Source organism: Octopus bimaculoides, chromosome 14, assembly GCF_046866305.1.
Source record: "Octopus bimaculoides isolate indiv1 chromosome 14, ASM4686630v1, whole genome shotgun sequence".
NCBI lineage: Eukaryota > Metazoa > Mollusca > Cephalopoda > Octopoda > Octopodidae > Octopus > Octopus bimaculoides.
Window position 1 is genome coordinate 48,052,858 of NC_142941.1, and position 22,841 is coordinate 48,075,698.

The 22,841-nt window shown below is 37.9% G+C and overlaps 1 protein-coding gene across 1 annotated transcript; it reads left to right on the top strand.

Annotated features, from left to right (window-relative positions):
* Nucleotides 1-5,379: 5,379 nt before the first annotated feature.
* Nucleotides 5,380-20,576, top strand: LOC106878017 (transferrin 2). Its single transcript, XM_014927099.3, has 14 exons — nucleotides 5,380-5,712; nucleotides 8,010-8,145; nucleotides 8,319-8,440; nucleotides 9,892-9,987; nucleotides 11,245-11,403; nucleotides 12,588-12,772; nucleotides 14,389-14,689; nucleotides 15,657-15,903; nucleotides 16,286-16,401; nucleotides 16,823-16,939; nucleotides 17,128-17,301; nucleotides 18,084-18,278; nucleotides 19,706-19,781; nucleotides 20,122-20,576. Exons 1-14 carry the CDS (start codon nucleotides 5,640-5,642, stop codon nucleotides 20,378-20,380), a joined length of 2,256 nt encoding a protein of 751 aa, XP_014782585.1. The 5' UTR covers nucleotides 5,380-5,639; the 3' UTR covers nucleotides 20,381-20,576.
* Nucleotides 20,577-22,841: the final 2,265 nt, after the last annotated feature.

A 22,841-nucleotide genomic window follows, 5' to 3' on the forward strand; every position in this document is an offset into this window, starting at 1 on the left:
TCCTTCCTCTCAACTCTTCTATCTTATTCCCTCAATCCTATATTGATAGTTGTGGAGGATTAAGTTCTAAAGAACCAGGGTGAGATGTGTGACCCTTGTGAGCAGCAAGGGTACAGTGAACTGTTTCATTAGATCCCACCGTTGAAGTCAAGTTTTCCTTTGAATTTGGGCCATGATAGAAGGGTTAACAATGCATTGATAATTTCATCCTGCACCTCATACACCGTTACCTCATTCTTCATCTAACTCTACCTGGCTTTGCATACAACTTTGCCCTCCTCCTTATTGCTTTCCTCAATCTTTCTTCCCGAGAACATTAATTCTCTTTATTCCAGCCCTAATTCCTATGTAGATTTGTCTTTGTGTAGATTAACATCATTATTTTTATTTATGCACTCTTTTCAAGCCTAGCCAGGCTCATGGGCCCAGTTTCCTGGTTTCTATGGCATATGTGTTCCCCCCAGCTGGACGGGATGCCAGTCCATCGCAGCGTTACTCAAGAAACAGGAACAAAGAGTAAGAGAAAGTTGGGATGAAAGAGTACAACAGGGGTCGCCACCACCCCCTGCCGGAGCCTCGTGGAGCTTTAGGTGTTTGCACTCAATAAACACACACAATGTCTGGGAATTGAAACCGCGATCCTCCCACCGCAAGTCCACTGCCCTAACCACTGGGCCATTGCGCCTCCATATCATTAATCATATCAAATTGTCTTGTTTTGTCTCCCACCATTTAGATGAAACTGGAAAAGGTTAGAACCGTACCATCTCTCAGACTAATTAATAAAAGACAACATAGAAGAAGATTGGAATCTTTCCAGCAACAGAAACCATGATACTTTGTCAATACTAAATATGTATCCTGAATGCCAAAGATGAAAGTGGTCTTGGATGGGGGGGGGCAGAGTATGCAGCGTTTAGCAATGGCTTATCAGCAAGCACTCAAAATACATTGGATACTTTTTTAAATATTTATGTCAAATATTTTACCTTTTATTTGTTCAATATTGTAACATTTGTTATCCTTTAATCTATCTCTCTCTCTCTCATTCTATCTCTCTTATTCAATATCACTTTCTCATTCAACCCCTCTCTCTCTCTCTCTCTCTCTCTCTCTCTCTCAATACTTTGCTGAATAAAAATACAACAGTTTATAACAACACAATGAATGCTCACTTTTCACATCATAGAGAGCAACTTTCAAGGGAGATAACGACATCATAACCCAAAGTTGCTCTGAGCCAAATCCTCATCTGAGAACCAACCCAAAGTAGAATGAACCATGAACATCCTTCCAAAACATGAAGACGGTATTGGGGAGCAGCTATGCCACAACTATTAACGAACTTGGGGCATTGAAGAGAGAATGGCACATGTGGAATGGCTATCATCATATCTGATGATGATGAGAAGTAGTAGTAGTAGTAGTAGTAGTAGTTAAAGGATGAGAGGGAGAAGGGGGGTAGGAAGGGAAAGAGGTGGCACCATTAATCGTTAATGTGCAATTTTGAAAGCAAAGCTGTGTCCCCTTTTCCTGACAGCAAACTCCAAATTAGTTGTAAATACAGCAGTTGTTTATTCCTACTTTTATAAACTTTCCACCCTGTTGTGTATTTTCCAGCTCAGCCGAAGTGTGTTGGGGGTCAGGGACTCTTTAGTCTTGCAAGTTACAAGGGGACTTCACTAATGTTGGTACCATGGGAAAAAAAGGGCACTTTGTAAAGGGACTGGCATTAGGAAGGGCATCCAGTGGTAAAAATCATGCTGAAACTGAGAGAAGGGAGCATGATATTGGATCGTGTTTCACAGTTTAAGCTATGCCAGGTTGGAGGAAGTGAAATTATGACGATGATGATGATGATGTTGGGAGACAGTGGGGACGTTAGGACTTTTCTCTTCCAATGGCTAACGCTGTCATGGAAGAGACACACTGTCTTGTATCTTTTCAAAAATAAAAAACAACCAAAATTGATGACCTCTTAATGAAAATATCCATTGTAAAGTCAGGACTAGGCATCCAGTGAGAGCAGATACCTGTTATACTTGTGGCCAAGGTAGCATTTAGTCTGTTGTTTGTATCTCTCCCATAAGAGTAGAGAAAGCTCTTCAGTTGTCTCTAGTTTAAATAAATAAATCAGAGCATTTTTCTGCCATAATAAATTTCTTAATTCTCAATACTTTAAATAATTCTGAACCAAGCATAAAATTTTACAAAAAATCACACACACCCCACAACCAATTAAATTTGATAATGGAAGAATATTTAGAATTACCAGCTACTGTAAAAAAAAAAATTTAAAAAAAGTTAAAAATGAATCCCATAGCACACATTTGCTGCTAGTAGCAGGGTACCATTGTAGCTTCACTAGTAGCAGGGTACCACTGTAGCTTTGAATAAAATATTAGTTATTAAATGCTAATCAATACATCTTTTTCTTGTTATCAGTTTTTACGACACATACATCATTAGTTCACTTTTATTTTCCTTTAAGACGTTCCACCAAATAAAGAACATTTGAAGGATGGGGAAAAAAATTATTATAATATTCATGCTGTAATAATAATAATAATAATTATTATTATTATTGTTATTATTATTATTATTATTATTATTATTATTATTATTATTGTTATTATTATTATTATTTAATATTTGTTCTATATTTTATTATTTGAATAGTTCTCTCATATTAAATTTATTGAACAAATGGTTTTTTACTGGAATCTTTCAAACCAATATGTAGAATTATCAGCAGACTCTCAAAGAAGAGGATGTTTATACAATAGTTTTTTTTAGCTCAAACGTTATCCCAATACAAGATTATATAAAAAAAACAAAAAAAAAATAACATGAGACCTTGGAAAAAAACTAGATCAAATGGAGCACAGGCATTGCCTTTTGGTAATAATCTGTTTTTACAAACCAGACATTATTATTATTATTATTAGTAGTAGTAGTAGTAGTAGTAGTATCCTGCTGGCAGAACCATTGGGATGCCAGGCAAAATGCTTGGTGACGTTTTGCTCATCTTTACATTCAGAGTTCACACGCACTTATATTACATTCGTTCTTCCCTCGTTTATTACTGTTCTTATTTTTTATCTATTGTTCACTGTCCAGAACGTTACACACCTCTGGTCTCTTCAGCCACACTTTCTGTCCTCATGTATGCTCCTGCTCTGTCTGCTTAATCCATTACGGACAATGGACATGAGTTAAAATATGAACAGTAATAAACGAATGAAGAACGAATATATAATGTGAGTGTGTTTATTTGGCAAGAAAAAAAATGACCGTTCCGAAATAGAGCAATATCTGTTTCAACATGAGGAATTTGGCAACACAAATTCATAAACATGGTAAGGGCGCTGGCGTGGCTGTGTGGTAAGAAGCTTGCTTCCGTGCATGTGTCAGGTTATTTGCTGTCTGGATTTTGTAAGAGTTGGACGTAGTTTTTTGTGTTGCTTGGAAGATGTAGTCAGACTTTGACAGGTCTGAGTTGTCATCGTTGGAGGAGGAGAAAGCGAAGCTGGCAACGGCGGTCATAAAGATGGAGGGAGTGTTGAAGACAAGGAGTTTTGCTGAAGCCACGGAGGTGAAGCGAAGGGAGCTGGACTTGGCTGGTCTGAAGGAGTATGAGAAGTGGGCGGTGACATGAAGTTGTCCCTCCCCAAAGGAATTATGGAGAAGATGGAGAAGAAAACGATCACCTATAAGGTGTACTCATTGAAAGGAAAAATGGCAGAACAGGTGGAGGCAGAAGTGGAAAAGGCGCTGAGGGAACGTACAAAGGAAGAAGATATGGGACAATGGTCATCCAATTTAGGAGAGTAGAGGAGGCGAGGAGGCTGGCGAGTGTGGCAGAGGAGGTAGTGCCTCTGCCCACATACCTTGGAAGAAAGACTTCCAAGGTGAGGGTAGAAGTAATTCCACCAGATATAGAAGTGGCTTGGGTGGCGGCAGCTGTCCTTGTTGGAAGCGAGGAGAAGATGGTTGTCCTCCAAGCCACAGAAACAGAAGAAGGACACTTGACCTAATTATTCAGGCGGAGGAACTTGGCAGAGACGGTGATGTTGGGGGAAATCGTGCTGAGGGCATGGGTAGAGGGCAGAGTACCACGTTGTTTTAAATGTGACCAAAAGGGCCACATTAAAGCATACTTCCCTCTACAGGGGACAATGGCTGAGGATACAGTTGTAGAGACGGAAGAGAAAAGAGAAGAAAAGACAGACAGAGGAAAGGAAGAATGGAATGTTCCAGAGAGCAGAAGGAGAAAGAGGGGAAAAAAGAAAGACACTGAGTATGATGTGGTACCCCAGTCCAACTCCATCCCACCCAAGACCACTCAGACCCACCCTCCCCATACAGACACCAAACCCACTCACCCCATTTCCCCACAAGAAAAAGAAAGAACAGACACCACAAAATTTAGAAGACACCCCCCCTCCCGGTGAAAAAGGTTACAAATGCATGGCGGAGAGAATGATATTACTATGTGATGGAGAAAGGGGGAAAAGGATTGGACTGGAGGAGAAAAGGGACTTAGGACCCAGAGGTGGCGAGTGGTGTTACTCAGTGTGGGGTGAGTAGCACACCCTTTATAATATCAGTTTCAGATATCATTCATGTTATCATATTTTTTAATTTGTTCTTCATGTTGATTTTCATGTATCATTCATTATATCATATTTTATTTTTATATTTTTAATTGTTCTATGTCCCCACATGTGTTGTAGTGCCCCCCCCCGCCTCTGTGTAATGCCTTTATGGCAATTTAAAAGAAATAAAGAAGCTTGCTTCCCAATCACATGGTTCCAGGTTCAGTCCCACTGTGTGCCACATTGGACAAGTGTCTTCTATTATAGCCTTGAGCAGAACAAAGCTTTGTGAGTGGATTTGGTAGACGGAAACTGAAAGAAGCCCGTCGTGTACATATGCGTGTGTGTCTGTGTATGTTCCCCTACCATCGCTTGACAACCGATATTGGTGTGTTTGCATCCCCATAGCCTAGCGGTTCGGCCAAAGTGACCAATAGAATAAATACCAAAGTACCAGGTTTACAAAAAATAAGTTCAGGGGTCGATTTCTTTGACTAAAAAGGTAGTGCTCCAGCATGGCTACAATCAAATGACGTAAGTAAAAAAAATACAAGAATAATATATACTAGAAAGTCCGTCATCTTTAATCGCTTTTTAAGTAGAAAACCCTAACTCAACAGCTCTCTGGCACTGACCATTCCGGCCAACGACATTTCAAGTCTTCTTTTGTTCATTTTCCTCCACCCGCCCACTCCCTCACTCTCTCTCCCTTCCTCTTACTTTCCTCCTCTTCCTTGGTTCGTTTTCCTCCTCCTCTTCTTCCCTCGCTTTCCTCGTCCTCCTTCATACCTTGTCACTCTTCAGGTGTGTTAACCTAATTTAAATACATACACACATATTTGTCAAGTTAAGAATTTTTCGTTAATAATCTATTTAATAATTCATTTTATTTGCTTTAAATAATTAATTGATAAACTAGTTTCTTTGCCTTAATTAAGAGGAAGCTTAAGACCCCATTGATCGTATAGGTAGAGAACAATCACTGTCAGGTGTTACAGGTATGTTGATTGTGTGAAACTTTTACCTAAACTTCCTGCAATCATGGCGTCCGTCTTCTCTCTCACTGTCCTCTGGTTCATATTGACGTCGATTTTAGTGTCACAAGCGGAAGATGGTAAGTCAACAACTACAAACATTTTTTTTATTGATTATTTTAATTGTTTTACAAGTATATCTCTGTGTGTGAGCGTGTATATATATATATATATATATATATATATATATATATATATGGTGGGTTTAAGGAAATAACACCCTTGACCGTTATACTCTTTTACTCTTATGTTTAAAATATATATATACTTTGGAATAGCTGTCCCACTTTAAGAGGGGGGAAAAAAGGATGTGGAATTGGGAACAAAAGAAAAAACAATTTCAATTGTTTTTGAGGACAAAATATTCTTTCGGAATCGTAATTTCCGTTGTATGAATGACAGGAATACGAACTGAAGAGATCCCCAATTCCATCTAATCCCATGTTCTTTTCTTGTCTTGTCAGGTAACGACAGCTAACGAAATTTTAAATAACCTCACAAAATAAATACGAGAAAGACCCATTAACTACTTCGATTCATTTTGCTTCAACTGACCTAATTATTGCAGTGTTACCGTGATTTGCTGGTATTCTCGTTTCTTTTAAGATTCCTATTTATAATTGAGGGTGACGATAAGCATTGTGTTCTGATTTTCTCTCGAAGTTTTAGATTCAATGATGATCAAGTACATAGATATATGTGTGTTTAAAGACAAAGGCGATCTTTACTTTTTAGGTTCATGTCTTAAAGGTCCGTCGTTTGAACGTGGACAACTGTTTGTAAAAAGAGATGGATAACTTTTTCATTCTCATCTTCTGCATTCTTGCAAGCAGACACAAGTATGGGCGCGTGTTTACATTTTAAATTGTAATTGGTAAAAAGTTATAAAAGTGACTTGGGCGAAGGTAAAGAAAACGCACACCACCCGTTTTCGGCGATTAGGGTTACGCCGAAAACGGGTGGTTGTGCATATTGTTTACCTGTGCCGTGACTTAAGTGCTGAAAGTTTCCTGCTTGCTACTCGTCATTCTCATCCCCGTCATTTAGCATTCACTTTTCCCTACTTGCATGGGTCAGACGGCGGAATTCGTTGAGACAGATTTGCTCCAGTCAGATGCTTTTCCTGTCACCAACCTTCACCTCTTTCCAACTAAGGTAATGTGTTTTATGTTCGAACACCATTTCAGGGAAGTCTGGAAACAAGGGACAACATTTGAATGGCAGTGTAGCTCGTTTGCAACTTCCCCGTGATGTGAAGACAAATACATAAACGCGTGCTCGCGGATATGACGGGCGGCTTTGGTTGGCCCATTGCTATGGGACAAGAAATTTACCCAGCACTGAAACTGAACCACAAAACTTATTTGGAAAGCAAACTTCTTAACCACACCTATATCCAAAATGGAGACAAACACCATTCGGCCATGTGATCAGCTTGAAAAATTGTTGAGATATTAAGATATTTTCCTATTTTTCTTAACATAAAACCAATGGTAGCCTTAATTCACAAATAAAGAAATTCTATCCACCAATCCGGAGTTGAGCACTCATTTTCATCGTTTGACATTTATGTGTGTGTGTGTGTATATATATATATATATATATATACATATATATATATATATATATATATATACATATATATATATATATATATACATATATATATATATATATATATATATACATATATATATATATATATATATATATATATATATATATATATATATATATATATATATATATATATATATAGGCTGTTTGCTATCTCCCACTTTTGACTTTTCTTTCTGTTGCTACTCTAATGGTCTCTGTTTCTTGAAGCTGGCTGGATTCATACTGCCATCGCTCTGGCATCATCCTTCCACGTGTATCACCAACCCTCAACAACTTTTGTGCATCCAACTATCCTTTCCCAATCCTAGCAATTTATTGAGGACTAATATGGGAGAAAGTGAGGACATTCTCTGGGAAACTGGGCATTGTCAAGGATGAGCTATCTTGGAGGACTTTTGGCTCAGAATTATGAACAATTTCCAGAAACGCTTGGCCTGTCAGTGCTTTTGGGGTGGTTTCACTTGTTCAAGATTAACTCTGCTAGCATGGAAGTGTCATCAACCATTCTTTATCCACTTGTTCAATATCTATTCCTGATTTGTGAAATTATGTCAACCAAATATTGTTGTGGTGAGTGTAATGGATATCTCCCTTGTCCTTGTCCATCATAAAGATCTCTTTGGTACTTCAATTTTTGAGTACTGGAGTCGATGTAATTGACTCATCCCCTCTCCCCAGATTTCAAGCTTTGTGCCTTCAATAGAAAGAATTATTATTATGTTCTGACTGAATGACATTTCTCTCTTGTGTGTTGCAGAGATTGTGGTTCGATGGTGTGTGGTGAATCCTACTGAAGAAATAAAATGTAAGGACCTTCAGAAGAAGTTAGAAAACATTGTTCAATACCCACGAGCTGCCAAATATAAATTAAAATGTTTGCTGATGTTTGATATGTAAGTTTGGTTTTTTTTTTTGTTTCATTTAGTTACTTGTAAATCACACATAATTAAGCACCGTCTAAGAAATCTCCTTCAAAATCCTTAATTTATTTGTTCATTATTTTTCTTTGATGCTGTTGTTATTTTTTATTTTAGTTGAAAGTTAATTTTCCTAATTGCTGTTTTAGTTTTGAATGTATGGAAAATATTCAAACCAATAAAGCTGACATCATAACATTGGATCCTGGTCATGGGTTCTATGCTGGCAAATACCATTACATGCATCCTATTATGGCGGAGAAATATTCCAGTGAGTTTTCATTTTACAGTTTCTTATACTATTTTTGTCTTTCCCTGCCACCTCCCCGTCTCTCTCTCTCTCTCTCTCACAGACACTAATATCATTTGGTTGGTTCTGCAAGTTCTTTCTTCCAAACCATCCACTCATTCCATTCCTTACAACTTGGTTATTGTTTCAGCCATTTTTACATGTAAAGAATGAAACCTTATGAAAATTATTTTGTTAATTTTCTTTCTTGCTTTTGTTTATATTTCAAATTATCAAATAATAACAAATAAATGACTCTGGATGTTACAGTGTTTGTTTATTTAATAGTTATTGATTTTTTATTTATTCTTCTGATTTAAAATTAAGATGATTGATTTTCTGTTGTTCCATTAAACTATGCTAAATACATTCAAAGAGCAGAAACCTTCTGCTCAATAGGGAGCAGAAGGAAGACTGGCAGGGAATATTAAGAGGGGCAGAGTCTTGCTTCCTTGGACACATAGTTCCGGATTCAGTCCCACTGCATTGGACATTGGGCAAGTGTTTTCTGCTACAGCCCCCAGCCAATCAAAGCCTTCTTAGAAGATTAAACAGATAGAAACTGAAAGAAGACTATCACTTATATATATATGTATTCTTTCAAGCCTATGCATGTCCTCAGTGGTCACAACCCATGCTTACATGTGTGTGTGTGTGCGCGTGTTAGTGTGTCTTTGCCTTGACTTTCAGTGATGGTTGTAAGCGAGTGCCACTCTCATACAAGCAGTGTCTTTCATTCACAATGTTACATGGAATGATGTCTACTCGTCAGGGTAATATTACCTTACTTTGCAAATGATAGAAACATCAGCCATATCAGCCTCAGATCAGTCCCTTACTGTTTTAAAGAATGAAAGACACCCTGGGTAATGTAGTGGTCAATACATACTCCCTGAAATTAGACAGGACGGTCCACTGATCGAGAACCTTCTCATCAGAGGCCTGCTTAAGCTTTGGATGGACCTATTGCTAAACAACTTCAACCAGCATTGCACCCCCACACACAAAATCCTCACCATCATCATCATTGTTTAACATCCGCTTTCCATGCTGGCATGGGTTTGACGGTTTGACTGGGGTCTGGGAAGCCAGGAGGCTGCACCAGGCCCCAATCTGATCTGTCAGTGTTTCTACAGCTGGATGCCCTTCCTAATGCCAACCACTCTGAGAGTGTAGTGGGTGCTTTTTACGTGCCACCGGCACAGGGGCCAGTGGAGCTGACATTGACCATGATCGGATGGTGATTTTTACGTGCCACCGGCACAAAGCCAGTCAAAAATATTCAAACAAAACTACCGATGAAAGTGGGAAAAATACATAAAAGTTTACCCAGCCTGGTCCACATCTAGAATTATCTGGAGAAGTCTGTTTACTTTTCATTCCGTTTTGCAAGAATGTCTAAATTTCCACTTTCTTTTTTCAACCGTTTTCAGACTCTGATCCTTTGAAATTCTACTCTGTACTTGTCGTTAATGCCGATTCTCAGATAACAATCAACTCAATGGAAGGAAAGAGAATCTGTTTTCCAAGTAAGACAATTTTGTTTTTGTTTGTTTATTCATTGTTTAGTTTTCTTTGTTAATGAATTTATCTTTAAGATAATTTTAATTATACTCTTATGATAGAAAAGCACCAAAGAAAAAGTACAAGGATTTCCTAAGGGAATCTCTCAATGCCTGTCACGTTCCTTCCCACCGTGGTCTGTTCTTGTCACTAACCACAAAGCCTGGCATCTCAGTCCTTTGAAGACATCTGCATGGCCATCCTTGCCAACAAGAGAAAAAAAAAAGAAAGGAAAACAAGGACATTACAAGCCTCCCTGATCAGCCGACCTACCCACTCCTGTGGCATCTGTGGTCAGACCTGTTTGTCTTGAATTGCACTTGTTGGGCATCATAAAACTTGAAACAGATGTGAACATGCCTCTCTGGATATCTTGAAGCCAAGCCAAGATATACGATTATATATGGAATGGAAAAAGTGGTACAGAGGGATGACAAAGAAAATTTTAAAAAACACAGGACAGACACAGACAAGCTGAACCCCGTCACCAAATATCATCACAATTTAGACAATATATGTGTGTGTATATATATATATAAAGAAGTTACTCAAAGAATAATTAAAGCTAAAACAGAATCTATAAGAATGGAAAAGACTTTCACCTCAAGAGACGTAGCATTTAAAGTAATTGTGGCTGATAAGTTGTCCTTTTTCAGGGTAGAAACTTCAACAAAGTACACAGCTATGGAGAGAAAAAAAAACGATGAGAAGCCTTTAGCAAACTGGGCAAGATTTGCTGCAAATTCAGCATGTCAAATGCTGCAGTACTAGAAAATCTGGTAGTCTAAAGACTCGTATAGTTGAGAATCAAGGCCACAGAATTATAATGCACCATGAGTCACTTCCCCAGATCATCTTAACAAGAATTGTGATGGAGAAGACAGCCAGAGCTTTTCAAAAACGTTTGTGAACTGACCACAACAAAGAATGGACTGGAAACAAGAATCTGATTGGTTGAATGCATGTAGTGCGACATAGAGGGAGCTGGGGAGTTTAGGCAAGCTGACCCCTGAACACGGGGAGAGCAGCCGGCTGATGTAAAGTGTGTGTGTGTGTTATACTCTTTTTCTCTCAATGTGTCAATGTTCAAGCTCTTCCCCCCACCTCTCTCTCTACTACCACTCATTGCTCTGTCAATCTGTATCAAATACAATATTGCTATTGTTGTCATGTTTTCTTTTTTTTTTTTCTTCCTATTTAATTCAATTGTTGATGTGTTTCAGGTATTGGTAATGCAGCTGGCTGGGTGTACCCTGTATCAGAAATGATTAAAAAACAAATGTTGGAAATCAAAGACTGTAATTCTATAGGAAATAGTGTGGCAGCATTTTTTGGTGGTATGTGCTTGCCTGGTGGCTTTGAGGCCAACTACAACCCATTTGGTAAGTATTTTGTTTCCTTATATTCTATTATCTCCTCTTGAGTTGATCTTCACAGCAGGAGTCTGCAGTTTCTGTGTAATGGGGGACCTAAGCTATTTGAGGAATGCTTTCACCCCCACCTATTGTATATTGTGTTTTGGAAGGAGGTCCTTGCCTCTCTTAAGACTATTCTTACTTGAACCTGACCAAGGAATAGTCATCTACCACATTGTGACAAGATTATTTCTAAGATACCCCTGTTCTAGAAGCTGTAAAAAAGAATGAAATTCAGGACTTTGGGTTATTAATTTTCTATTAGACATTTTTCATAACAAAATAAATTAAAAACTATTACTTGTTACATTTAAAACTGAAATTCTTAATTAACAATGATTCATTATTTAACTAAATTTTAGGTTTCCATCGTTTTACAACCACAGAATTCATCTTCATATTGTCTTCATGAAATTTTCCATCTTTAAAACACTTTCAGCCTAAATTGTATTTAATTCAATATAGCAATTTATTGAAAGACTTGTCAAATCTACAATGCTCCCGCTGCTTATTGGTATACTCTATCTATACCTTGTATCAAAGTCTTGTATTTAGAAGAGGAATTGGATTTGCTGCCCACCCACGCATCCAGAAAATGTTTGTCTCACCACCACCACCCCATCTATAATATTAATGATACATCATCACCCCCATTCTGTTGGCTTCTGTTGGCTTTCCTTGTTGGTTGTAATTAGGGTTGAAAGAACCCAGGGTCATCATCATCATCATTGCATTCAGCAGAAACAGGGTTGGGGTTACAGAGCAGGGGATCAATAAAGGTCTCCTCGTCCACTTCCAACAATGAGTCTTAGCAGTTCAATCAAGGGAATGAGCTTCTCTTTGAATTAATCTAAGAACTCTCTGAGTATTCTATAAACAGACCCTGAATGTAATTTTTTTGAGTGAGTGAAAAAGCAAGACCCAGTCTATGTGACAAAGCTGTACCTTCTGGACGCCATTTGACAGACTTTCTCTATTCCTGGTTTCGCTCGCAAGGCAAGGAGACTCTCATCTAAGACTCTACAAAGAGCTGAGATCAAACTCGAGGCTTTGGGATTATGAGACAAACTTCTTCAACTGACAATGACATTATCTCTAAATTAACTAATTATTAAAGATTTTTATTAATCATTTATTTGGTTTGTGTGCAGGAAACAATCCCAACTCGATCTGTGACAGCTGCAGTGGTTCTGGCAATGAGCGTTGCACCATGCGTGACCCTTATTCAGGATATGATGGCGCTTTCAAGTGTTTGGAAGCTGGCAGAGGTGACATGGCATTTCTCCGTGACAACACTGTGAAAGAAATGGTAGCTAACAGTATCCTTACGGAAAATGTAAGTAGGACCTTAAAACACAGAGGCACACACACGTGTGCCTCTGTGTGCCTCTGTGTGTACAGCATTATTTACATTCTTATATCACAATTATATGTCATTTTCTCTTCAACCTGAATTATCCAATCAAGGAATAATGAGTTATAGATGCAGGCATGGCTGTGTGAGTAAGAAGATTGCTTCCTAACCATATGGTTTGGGGTTCAGTCCCACTGTGTGGCACCTTGGGCAAATGTCTTTTACTGTAGTGCCAAGCTGACCAAAATCTTTTGAATGGAATTGATAGACAGAAACTGAAAGAAGCCCATCATATGTGTGTGTGTGTGCATGATTATTGTAAATGATTGTCACTGTGTCATAAAAGCAATGCTGTTTGTTTCCCGTCTTCTGTGGTAAACCTGTCTGGCCCTGGAGGAGAATATTCCTTTGCTTGGAAACAGGAGAGGGTTGGTGACAGGAAAGGCGTCTGGCTGCAGGAAAAATCTGCCTCAATAAACTCTGTTCAACCCATGCAAACATGGAAAAGTGAATATTAAAATAACAATGTTGAGAATGAGATAACAAGTATATGGTCATTTTGCATGCTAAAAATACCAGCCAAATCTTCATCTCATTTTGTCTTAAAAAAAAAAAAAACTAGAAAGGACACAGTAGATAATGTGATCCTGGATACCTGTCAAAAAGATGGGATGGTCATGGCTAGAATACCATTGATTTATGGTTAATGATATAAGATTCGTGTGAAACTGAGTAAATTCATAGTTGTCCATGCATGCAGGCCTGTCCCCTACATCACTCTCTCAACAAAGAGATTCTAGTCTTGCAGACTTCAGGATGCCAGTGCCACATAGAAGTGTCTGTACCTGTACCACATAGAAGCATCCATGCTGGTGGCACATGTAAAAGTGCTTGTGATGGTGGCACAGGTATTCAGGGCTTTGGGTATAAATACCCCAAACAGTACATTATGGGAAAATACTCTGAAAATAACCCTGGAAGGGGAGAAACCCTAACCTTTCCATTCGACACATTGCGATGGGCAAAATATTTTATGGTTAAAATGACTTTAAAAATACGGAAAATATTTTGTAAAAGATCTGTTTGTAACCTTGGTGTGAAATAGTTTTTTTCCATAGGTTTTATTTTCGAGTGCATTCAACGTATTATTTCACCTCCAAAGATTTAGCTGCTACTTCTAGCATACCCTGCCACCACATAACGGCTAAAGGACCCAAAATACCCATTATATGGTAGCAGGACGTGCAAGAAATATACAAATATTTCCTTTTCTGGGGAAAGGTGTCATTTATGTGTGATTTCGATGTCACATTTGGAAAAGAAAAAAAACCCTACAAAACACAAAACTCTGTTGCTGGGGAACTCAGACTTCCCTGGTGACTCAACGGGTCACGAGTAGTCTACTATATATATAGATATATATATATACACACACACACACACATATATATATATATATATATATATATATATATATATATATATATATATAAAATCTCAATGTAGTTATCTCCCTTACTTAACCTCCAACATTTATTTCCTTATTGTACATTTTATTGTTTTCTTTTATGATATTTTTTTTACCTCTTTTCCTGCAGGAATTCCGTTTGGTTTGTCCAAATGGTGGAATAAAGGAAGTTTCTGAATATGAATCTTGCAACTGGGGTATTGTTCCTTCACACATTGTGATGGCTTCAAGAGCCAAGGCAGATGTGGAACTGACAGCATTTAAGAATTTCCTGACCATAATTGATGGTTATTTTGGTGCAAATTCTAACAGTTTCGAGTTATATAATTCCAACCAGTATAACAAATATGCAGAACGTAACCTCCTCTTTACTGATGGAACTGTTGGCCTTGAAGAATTGCAGTTAGATAATTCTTACTATTCTTGGGTTGGTAAGTAACTTTTATTGCCAAACTACAGACAGTTCTTCAACATTCTTTGACGTAGATATTGAATCACATTTTATGAATTTGTCATGATGTCCATTATTGTGATGTCCAAATGGATCTGGCAGTTTGATCAATTTACCCTTGTCTAAATCTTTAATGAAATATTAGAATATTGATCTCTTGATCCACCCAAAACTGGCACCTAATTCTATGATATAAAGTTTCCGTTTCAAAGTGATCTACATTAAACAAATTTATCAAAATTTCATGTTTATTTAAATTCCAAACACCAGCTTAATAATAACAAAGTTGTTTTACTAAATTCTTCATTATTTTCAAAATTAATTGACAAACGAAAAAGTCTGTATTTATATTTTTACAGAGATATGGTAACAAAAAGGTTAAGATTAGCAAATTTGCTTTGGTGTTCTACACCAGACGAAGCCATACCTCAGTGTGGATCTAGTTTTAAAAATGTGAACTGTTTTCTATTGTTGACCATTAAACAGGGGGGGGGGAGTAGTTATTGTCCATTTCCATGTGAGAAAATGGATTTATCAAAGTTTTCCACGTACTCCCGATCTGATGGCTGCTCGTCCATCACTTTCAAACTGGCAGCCACTGTGCTCTGCTTGGAGATTGTGGGTAAGAAGGGAGAGGTTTAAGAGAGTTTGGTAGAACTAGTAAGGAATGGCTATTTATTGAGTAACTCATTTATGCAATGTCTCCTTTTATTCTGTCAATACATAATTTTTTCTTCTGAGACAGTTGACATTAGTGAGTTTGGTTTATTTTTTGTGTTAAGCTCTGAAGATTGCGTTAAAGGTTTGGACATGAAAGAATTTAACATTGTTACAACATGACTTGTTTGAAAGAAAAAAGGTTTGGTTCCTGTGATTCGAACTCTCTCTCTCTCTCTCTAACCCCCTCATCAGGATGTTGGTGATACTGATGGATTTTGTCTTTGCAGGAACTGACTACATTAAAAGTCTGAATCTTCTCAACACATGCCCTCTGCACGTTGCCCGTTGGTGTGTGACCTCTCTTCCAGAGAAGATGAAATGTGAGGATTTGATGATGTCATTAAAGGCAAAGAACATCTTCCCTGAACTTGACTGCATCCTGGCAGAGAGTGCCATCGGTTGCATGGAGCTCATTGAAGAGGGAGTGGCTGACTTAGTGACACTTGATGCTGGAGATGTTTACACGGCTGGCAGGTATGCTGATGACTTTAATTAAGATAATTGATTGAGATATTTAACAAGCCTCAAAATGTCATCACATTTCATATTTTTACAGAAATGAATTAAATGTGGAAGTGGAGAGCTGAGCCCTAATTTTGATTATGTTTATATAACTTTTTACTGATAACGGTTTTTTAACACACCGAACTACTTGGTAAAATTACTAATTATTAATTAATTATTAATTTTTACCATATATATATATATATATATATATATATATATATATATATATATATACATGCACACTAATAAATATAGATACTCATATACATATATATATATATATATATATAAATATGTATATATACACACACTTTTATCCATCAATCAAAGTGAAATATTTATGTTGCAGACGTTATAACCTGATTCCAATTGCTGCTGAAGATTATGGTGACATGACCATGTCATTCCATGTTGTCGCTATTGCGAAAAAGACAGAATCTTTTATGACATTATTTAATATGAAAAGTGAGTAGAAAAATTTATTCTTATCTTCTTTCAGTTTTGCTTCCATTTCTTGCCAAGTGTCTTCCTGACACCTAGGCCAGAGAAACTGGCTGTATACATAGGTAGGCCATCAAAATAAACACACCAGATTGTTCATTTACAAAGTCATGTGATAGAAAAAAAGGGAAGAATGAAAAAAGAAAATAAGGGGGTAAAGGGAAGCAAATTCACAGCGATACTGCTCTTCTCAGTATGTGTGACGTACCAATTAAGACGCTCTACTTATTTTATCAACCCCCAAAGGATGAAAGTCAAATTATTATTATTATTCCTCTTCATCATCATCATCATTATAATCATCTTCATCAGCAACAGCATCATTATGATCATTATGTCTGTATGTGATTTTCTCTATTTGTTGTGTTTGTTGGTTTTTTTTCAGAAAAACGAGCCTGTCAAGCAGGGGTCGGACGAGGGGACGGATGGGTAATACCGCTTGGTGTGTACATAGACACAGAGCAATTCATCCCTGAAGAGTGTAATGCTTTCAGGAATATTGGTAAGTAGTGAGTGAATTGGAGAGAGGTGAGTGGAGGTGAGACTCTTCAAAAGATAATCTGGATTATCCAAGAGGAGGAATTCATTTTACATCTCTCCCCGTCACCCCTCTTCATGTTTCAGTATTAATATTCGTAATCTCTACTCACAGATGTCCATTGCTAAAGAATGTCAATATTGTGTTTTCAGGAGAGTTGTTTATCCGGGCATGTATCCCTGGTGCCTTAGACAAGGAATATAATTCAGAGGGAACGTCTATCAGTTTGTGTGAAGGCTGTGGCGCTGAAGGTTTCCGAAAATGTCAGAGGAACAGTGAAGAACAGTATTATGGTGCAAACGGCGCTTTCCGTTGTCTCGTCGAGTGTGAGTATTAATTTTGAAATAAAGCTGATGCTGTATGTAAGTATGGCCGTGGAACTGAATACCCTGGGTGTCTAAAAGAACTGGATACCCTGGGTGTCTAAAAGAAAGAGAAATGTCAGCTAATGATGATGATGAGGAGGAGGAGGCATCTTGAAGGAGTGAGGAATTGCATAAAGTTCCTGACTCTTGAATTAATTTCTTGATTGACTCCTGTCATTTGGTTGAGGGAGTACAAAGGCAGGAGAGAGAGAAAGAGTTGGCAGCAGCATTTATTAAGGTGTGGTGTATAGAGTGATTGACAGCTGTCATTTGAAGGATTGTGTGAGTGAATTAAGGGGAGTGTTGTAATTAACTCTATGGTCGTAGAATGTGACTCTTTGAAGAGTCTCATTCATTAGAATGGTTAATGGGTTAAGTGTGAGTAAGGATATGTTTGTTGGAAAAGTGGAGCCAACCAAGAGAGAATAAAGAAGTTTTTGAAACAAGAATAAACAATGGCCGTTTCTCTGATTTCTGTTAAAATCCTGTTGAAATTTTCTCAGTCAAAAACCCAGTTCCAGAACAGAAAGGAATAGGATTCGAGGGTTTTTATTTATTTTTTTATTTATAGTTCCTCTCTTCCTTCAAAACGAATGTAAAGAAGGTTAGAATGGCTCAATCAGACTAACTATCTGTGCAGTCCCATGGTGGTACTGTGATTTACAGAAAGTTTGGAGTTCATTATGGGTTCTCGTTAGTCGCCTCTGATTGATGAATTATTGTGATTTTTTATTATGTTGCAGCTGGCGGAGATGTGGCATTTGTTCGTCACTTGACACCTAGGGATAATACGGATGGGCGGAACCATGCAAAGTGGGCCAGGAACCGGCGCTCTGATGACTACGAATTGTTGTGTAAAGGTGGTGGTCGTGCTAACATCGATGACTGGGAGAAATGCCATCTTGGTAAAGTTCCTGCAAATGCCATTGTTACTGGAAGTAAGTACAAAAATGACCCTTGGTCAGTCAATCGGTCATGCAGTTTGCTTTTGATGTGTTTCTTCTTTCTCTTTGTCTACTTCTTTACTTTTCCCTCTTCATTTTGCTTCCTTTTCCTTCATATTTTCCTTCTTTCTTGCTGCATTTTCTTTGGTTGTTGTTGTTGTTTAATGGCTGTCTCCCCACCACCTTCACCATCAGACTCTTTTTCTATCCATGCTGGCATCAGATGAGCAGATCCTTTCTTCTGCTTCATCACATCATTTGCTGCTGCTGCTGCATTTTGTCATCTTCCATGAGGTTCAGCATCCTGAGATCAGCTTCAACACACACACACACACACACACACACACACACACACACACACACACACACACACACACAGAGGATTGATGCAGTTGTTGTCTCCTAAAGTCTACTCGCAGAACATTGGCCAATGTGATGCTAAGGTAGTAGTAGACAGATGTACAAAGTGCTGTGGGTTCAAATACAGAACTACTCAGTTACAAAACAAACTTTTTAACCACATGGACCATGGACTCATTTACCACACACACACACACACACACTCAGAGTTTCTCAGACAGTTTTTCTCTCCAGGATGCTTTTAAAACCTGAAGTAAGGCAGAGCGGCTCTTTAATACACTAGTATACAACTTCTATATATATATAATATCTAGTGTATACATTAACTAGTATATATATATAATATCTAGTGTATAATCTTGTGTGTATAATGTATTGTGTAGCAGAACTTATATTGCTTGTGTATAAATAACTGAAACGTTGAAATAAGTTTTCTGAAGTTAGGAAGAAGTCTACTATTTTGGACAGAACCGAAGGAGACAAAAGAATTGTCAATTGGTTTTGAAGGATAAAGAAATTAGTGAGGGGCAGAAGGGGAGGAGGTGTCAAGTAGAAGTGGGGGAGGTGTCAAGTAGAAGGGGCAACAGTGTCAGTGCAAGGAGGAGGGGGGAGAATATAAGGAATGTCAACAGGTTTGAAAAATAATCAAGGAAAGTGAGTTGATGATCACGTACACAATGATAACCCCTACACACAGCTGCATGCACTTATTCAAGGGCTCAGCCCTCATTATTATGTGACTAACAATAAACGACCTTTTGGAATTTCCTTTTTTGTCTGTTTAAGTATTAAATTTGTCTTCTTCCCAACATAAAACATGATTTCCACTCATTCAAATATTTCTCTTACCTTTCGCCAACACAAAGCATTTGGCTTCTATTTCTAGCAGGTTGGGAACTACATGTTGGCTTAGCGAACATCGCCCCAGAATGGTAATTGTGTCAGCAGAAATGATTTGTGGATTTGAACAGTTCTTCCTTTTTATCACAGGCAAAGTGTTTGTGTCTTTGAGTGGAATAAACTGAGGAATATTTTTTTTTTTTTTTTTTTTTCCATTTCAGGTTATAAAGACAACAGCACAATTGAAAATTACTGGAATCTCCTCAATTACGGACAACAGTTTTTCTCATCAGACACGTAATTATAGATATTTGTTTGATTATTTTGGGACACAATATGGACTGGGGTGGGGTGGGGGCTGCAAGGTGGAGTTGCAGTGTGTGGCGGGGGGGGGATAGAATGGGAATGTGTATGGGGAGGGTTTTAAGGTGGAGACTGTGTGGGGAAGGGGGTAAGGTGGAGTGGGAATGTGTATGGGGATGTAAGGTGGAGTGAAGGTATGGGGGGGTGTAAAATGGAGTGGGAGTGTGTGTGTGGGGGGTGTTAGATGGAGTCGGAGAGTGTATGAAAGACGGGGAGTGGGAGAGTGTGTGAGCACCATGATCTTTATCCTGTCCTCCTTGTCTTTCTTTTCCAGCGATGGCGATTTCCATATGTTCGATTCTGGAACCTACTACAACGATCTCTTGTTCACCGATTCTGCTGTTCGATTGATGCAGCTTCCAGAAGAGAAGCAGAACTACAAGACCTACCTTGGCCCCAATTTCATCAGCCAAATTGAGGCCCTCAAGCAGTACACATGTATGCCTATAGATGGCAGTCCCATCCAGCGACTCTCACCTTCCCTCTTACTTGCAGCTCTCTCTTTTCTCTTTTTCTTCTCATCTCTCCTTTAACTGCCCTCCTCTACTACTCCCCCTTCACCCCATGTATATACATACATACATATATATATTTCTTATATTTTACTAGTTACTTGTGTATATTTTTAAATTCTCATAAATATTTTATAATCAACATTTGGTGCATTTTAAAACGATTCTTCAGTTTATAGTAGATTTTTGTTATATAAAATATATTTGAGTCAACTTAGATATGTGTTCATATATACATATTCTGCATAAGTATATATATATGTGTGTGTGTGTAAGTATAGATATGTATGTGTGGGTGTGTATATATATATATATATATATATATATATACACACACATAATGTAATCCCTCGCCATATCATGGTTCACATATCGAGGTTTATTATTTTTTATTAGGCGCAGGAGTGGCTGTGTGGTAAGTAGCTTGCTTACCAACCACATGGTCCTGGGTTCAGTCCCACTGCATGGCACCTTGGGCAAGTGTCTTCTACTATAGCCTCGGGCCGACCAAAGCCTCGTGAGTGGATTTGGTAGACGGAAACTGAAAGAAGCCCATCGTATATATATATATATATATATATATATATATATATATGTGGGGGGCGGGGTATGTGTATATGTTTGTGTGCACCTAGAAATTTCCCCTCCGAGGCACAAGTCCAGGCAAGGTTATTCATGGAAGATCAACAGTCACCCATGCATACAAGCCCCCCCCCCCCACCTTGCCACACCACATGTTATCTAAGGGAAAGGCAAAGGGGCTGATACAGCTTGGAACCAGTGACATCGGAACTCATTTCTACAGCTGAGTGAACAGAAGAACTTGAAATAAAGTGTCTTGCTCAAGAATACAACACACAGCCCAATCTGGGAATCGAACTCACTACCTCATGATTGTGAGCCCGATGCTCTAACCACTGAGCCATGCACCTTCACACACACGTGTGTGTGTGTGTGCATGTTGGTATATTTCTTGCATACTTATATATTATATCTTGCCCTCATAATGTATGCACCGAGATCCCAATTGATATCTGATATCCCTGACTTGAATTGAACATGTATCTGCCATATTCCCCTCTCTTTTCACATTCTCTCCTTAATTTTACTTTGAGAAAAAAATTCAGGCAATGCTTTCTGTTCTTCCATCATTTTCTCGTAACCCTTTTGAATGTACCTCTACCACCACAATATAATCTACTGCTACCACCACAATATAATGTATAACTTCATTATAGTGATTGTTAAAACCAAAGCTCAAATGAATCCTGAGAAGAAAAAATTATTACATTGAGACACACACACATTTGTACATACCTCTACAATTTACTTATATTTTATTATTATTATTATTATTATTATTTGTTTAGAAGTTATATTTCATTTTGATTATTCGAAACTGAAAACCAGACAAAATGTGTAAGAAATTTGTTATTTTCATAATAAAAATTCCGGTAATATAAATGCATTTGTTGTTTAATCCTAGGACAGGTCTGTGTTGTCCTATGATCAAAGTGAGAGTTGGGTGTCTGGTATTGATGATCAATTGTGTCTGTCCCTTGTTAATACACCCAAGGCTCACTAGTTTACTCTCTCTCTCTCTCTCTCTCTCTCGCAACTTTTGGACCTTACCAAGAAACTGGCCATATTCTTAGCACCATTATTTGTAGTATGTTCTGTTATACCAGTTGGTGCCTATTTTCGGCCAGTAACAATGTCTGTTTGTCACAGACACACTGAAACTGTAGTGAAAGGGAAGAAGTGGTCAGCACTTTAACCACTGAATTGACAAAAGCCATTTTTGGTCATTTCAAGAATGAGAAAAACAAAAAGAAAATTGCTGCAACCTTTTAATTTATTCTCCATTTTCTTTTTTTTTTCAAATCTTTTTTGTTAAATAACTGGATTCTGTCTTTTATAATGATTTAAGGCTGGTTTCTACTCAGCCTTTCGATTGACTTTCTGGGGGGTAAGAGTTGAATGCTGTGCAGGCTTCCCTACCTTTTCCACCTGTATGAAGGGATTATTGGTAATTTACCATATTATACGGTTTTGTTCATTTCTGACCTTTGACTGATTTTTTTTTCAAATTTTTTATTTGTTGCCAAAAAAAAGAGTGGGTACAATGACAAGAGAACAAACAAACATTAGCATTTTCTAGAAAATCTTTGCATCGAAAGGACCAAATATGATCCCAGTTTGTCAGAATTCTCTGAATCAATATTGGTCAGATATCAGACACCAGTTACAATTGTTGAGGCATTCTGCAGCAGTCTGTCAGAATTAGGTTCTTCCTTAAATAATTAGAAATTGTTAAATTTGTTCTTCTCATTGCCACTAGAAAACAACCCACCAAGTCTTGACTTTGGTCTCCAGACATTTTAAATGATTAAACCAATGCAGCAGATAGCAAGCTAGAAAGACGAAAACTGATTATGAATGAAAAACCTGAAAGTTTGTACCTCGAGGTACAAAAAAACCT